The 981-nt window shown below is 33.0% G+C and overlaps 1 protein-coding gene across 1 annotated transcript in view; it reads left to right on the top strand.

The window, feature by feature from the left end:
• LOC119586953 (uncharacterized oxidoreductase YjmC-like) overlaps nucleotides 1-981 on the top strand; it is a gene marked incomplete in the record, with an annotated part of 12,303 nt that overhangs the window by 8,789 nt on the left and 2,533 nt on the right. The window contains 1 exon segment of the mRNA XM_037935685.1: nucleotides 60-170. Within this exon segment, the coding sequence (XP_037791613.1) occupies nucleotides 60-170 (111 nt within the window).

The following is a 981-nucleotide window of genomic DNA, read 5'->3' as shown; positions in this document are numbered from 1 at the left end:
CTGAGGAAAGCTAAATTTAAAGAGCACATCTGAAAATATATATGACAACCCTTTTACAGGCTGATCCCAGTAAGCCAGTTCTTGTGGCAGGAGACCCAGAACGAACACATGTTGAGAAAGTGAAGAAAGAAGGAGGAATCACTTATCATATGAACCAGATCAAGGATTCAGTAAGTAGAAGTGACAAAGATAACAATTTTGTATCTACAGCCTTTATTTTTGTTATGAAGTAAATGGTTTACACATTGCGATGAAATAATTGCAGGATTCATTGCATTTGAAGTGGTTTATCATTGTTCCCAGTTTGCCTGAGTTTTTGTAATTGCAAATCTTGTCTTTGTTTGTTAGTATGTGTGAATATCCTGCTTGTTTCTCTTTCGTAACACAAACACAAACTTCTTCACTCAGTAGTTCATTTTCTTGCACTTCCTCTCAGAATGTTGTTGTTATTAACACAACTTTTTAGAAATCATTCAACTATCTACTTATTTTTTATCATCCTCATATGAAGTGATGCTTTCAAAAATAGGAAGAGGATTCTGCCCTGTATATTAACCAGAATGAAGGCCAAATCATTTAAGTAAATAAATTTTTGACCTGGCTTCAAAATATTCTCTCTGCACTTCAGTTCTTGTTCTTTATTTCCTGTTTTGATAATATTACTCTCCTCTTTGTTCTTGTTGCCTTTTTAGATTTACGTAAAGCCTTGTCAGGTGCTTATAGAAACTCCAGGATATATAAAAGATAAATGTTTTCTTTCTACTTGTGTCTAATATGTGTAATATGTGCAATATGTGCCCAGTCATTTGAACTTGGCAATTTTCTAAAGGACTTTCTCTTTTCCTGACCTATAAACCGCTTTATGTATTCCCTCTCATATTCTCATATTTTATGACACATGGGATGACTTTTGTTTATTCTGCATAGTTATGTTTTTCTTTTTTTCAGATTTGATTTTTCAAGGCAATATTTTTAGCTCTA

The sequence above is a fragment of the Penaeus monodon genome, chromosome 22 (genome assembly GCF_015228065.2).
Source record: "Penaeus monodon isolate SGIC_2016 chromosome 22, NSTDA_Pmon_1, whole genome shotgun sequence".
Taxonomy (NCBI): Eukaryota; Metazoa; Arthropoda; class Malacostraca; order Decapoda; family Penaeidae; genus Penaeus; species Penaeus monodon.
Note: the sequence above shows the minus strand (reverse complement) of the source record. Positions and strands in the feature narration are given on the sequence as shown.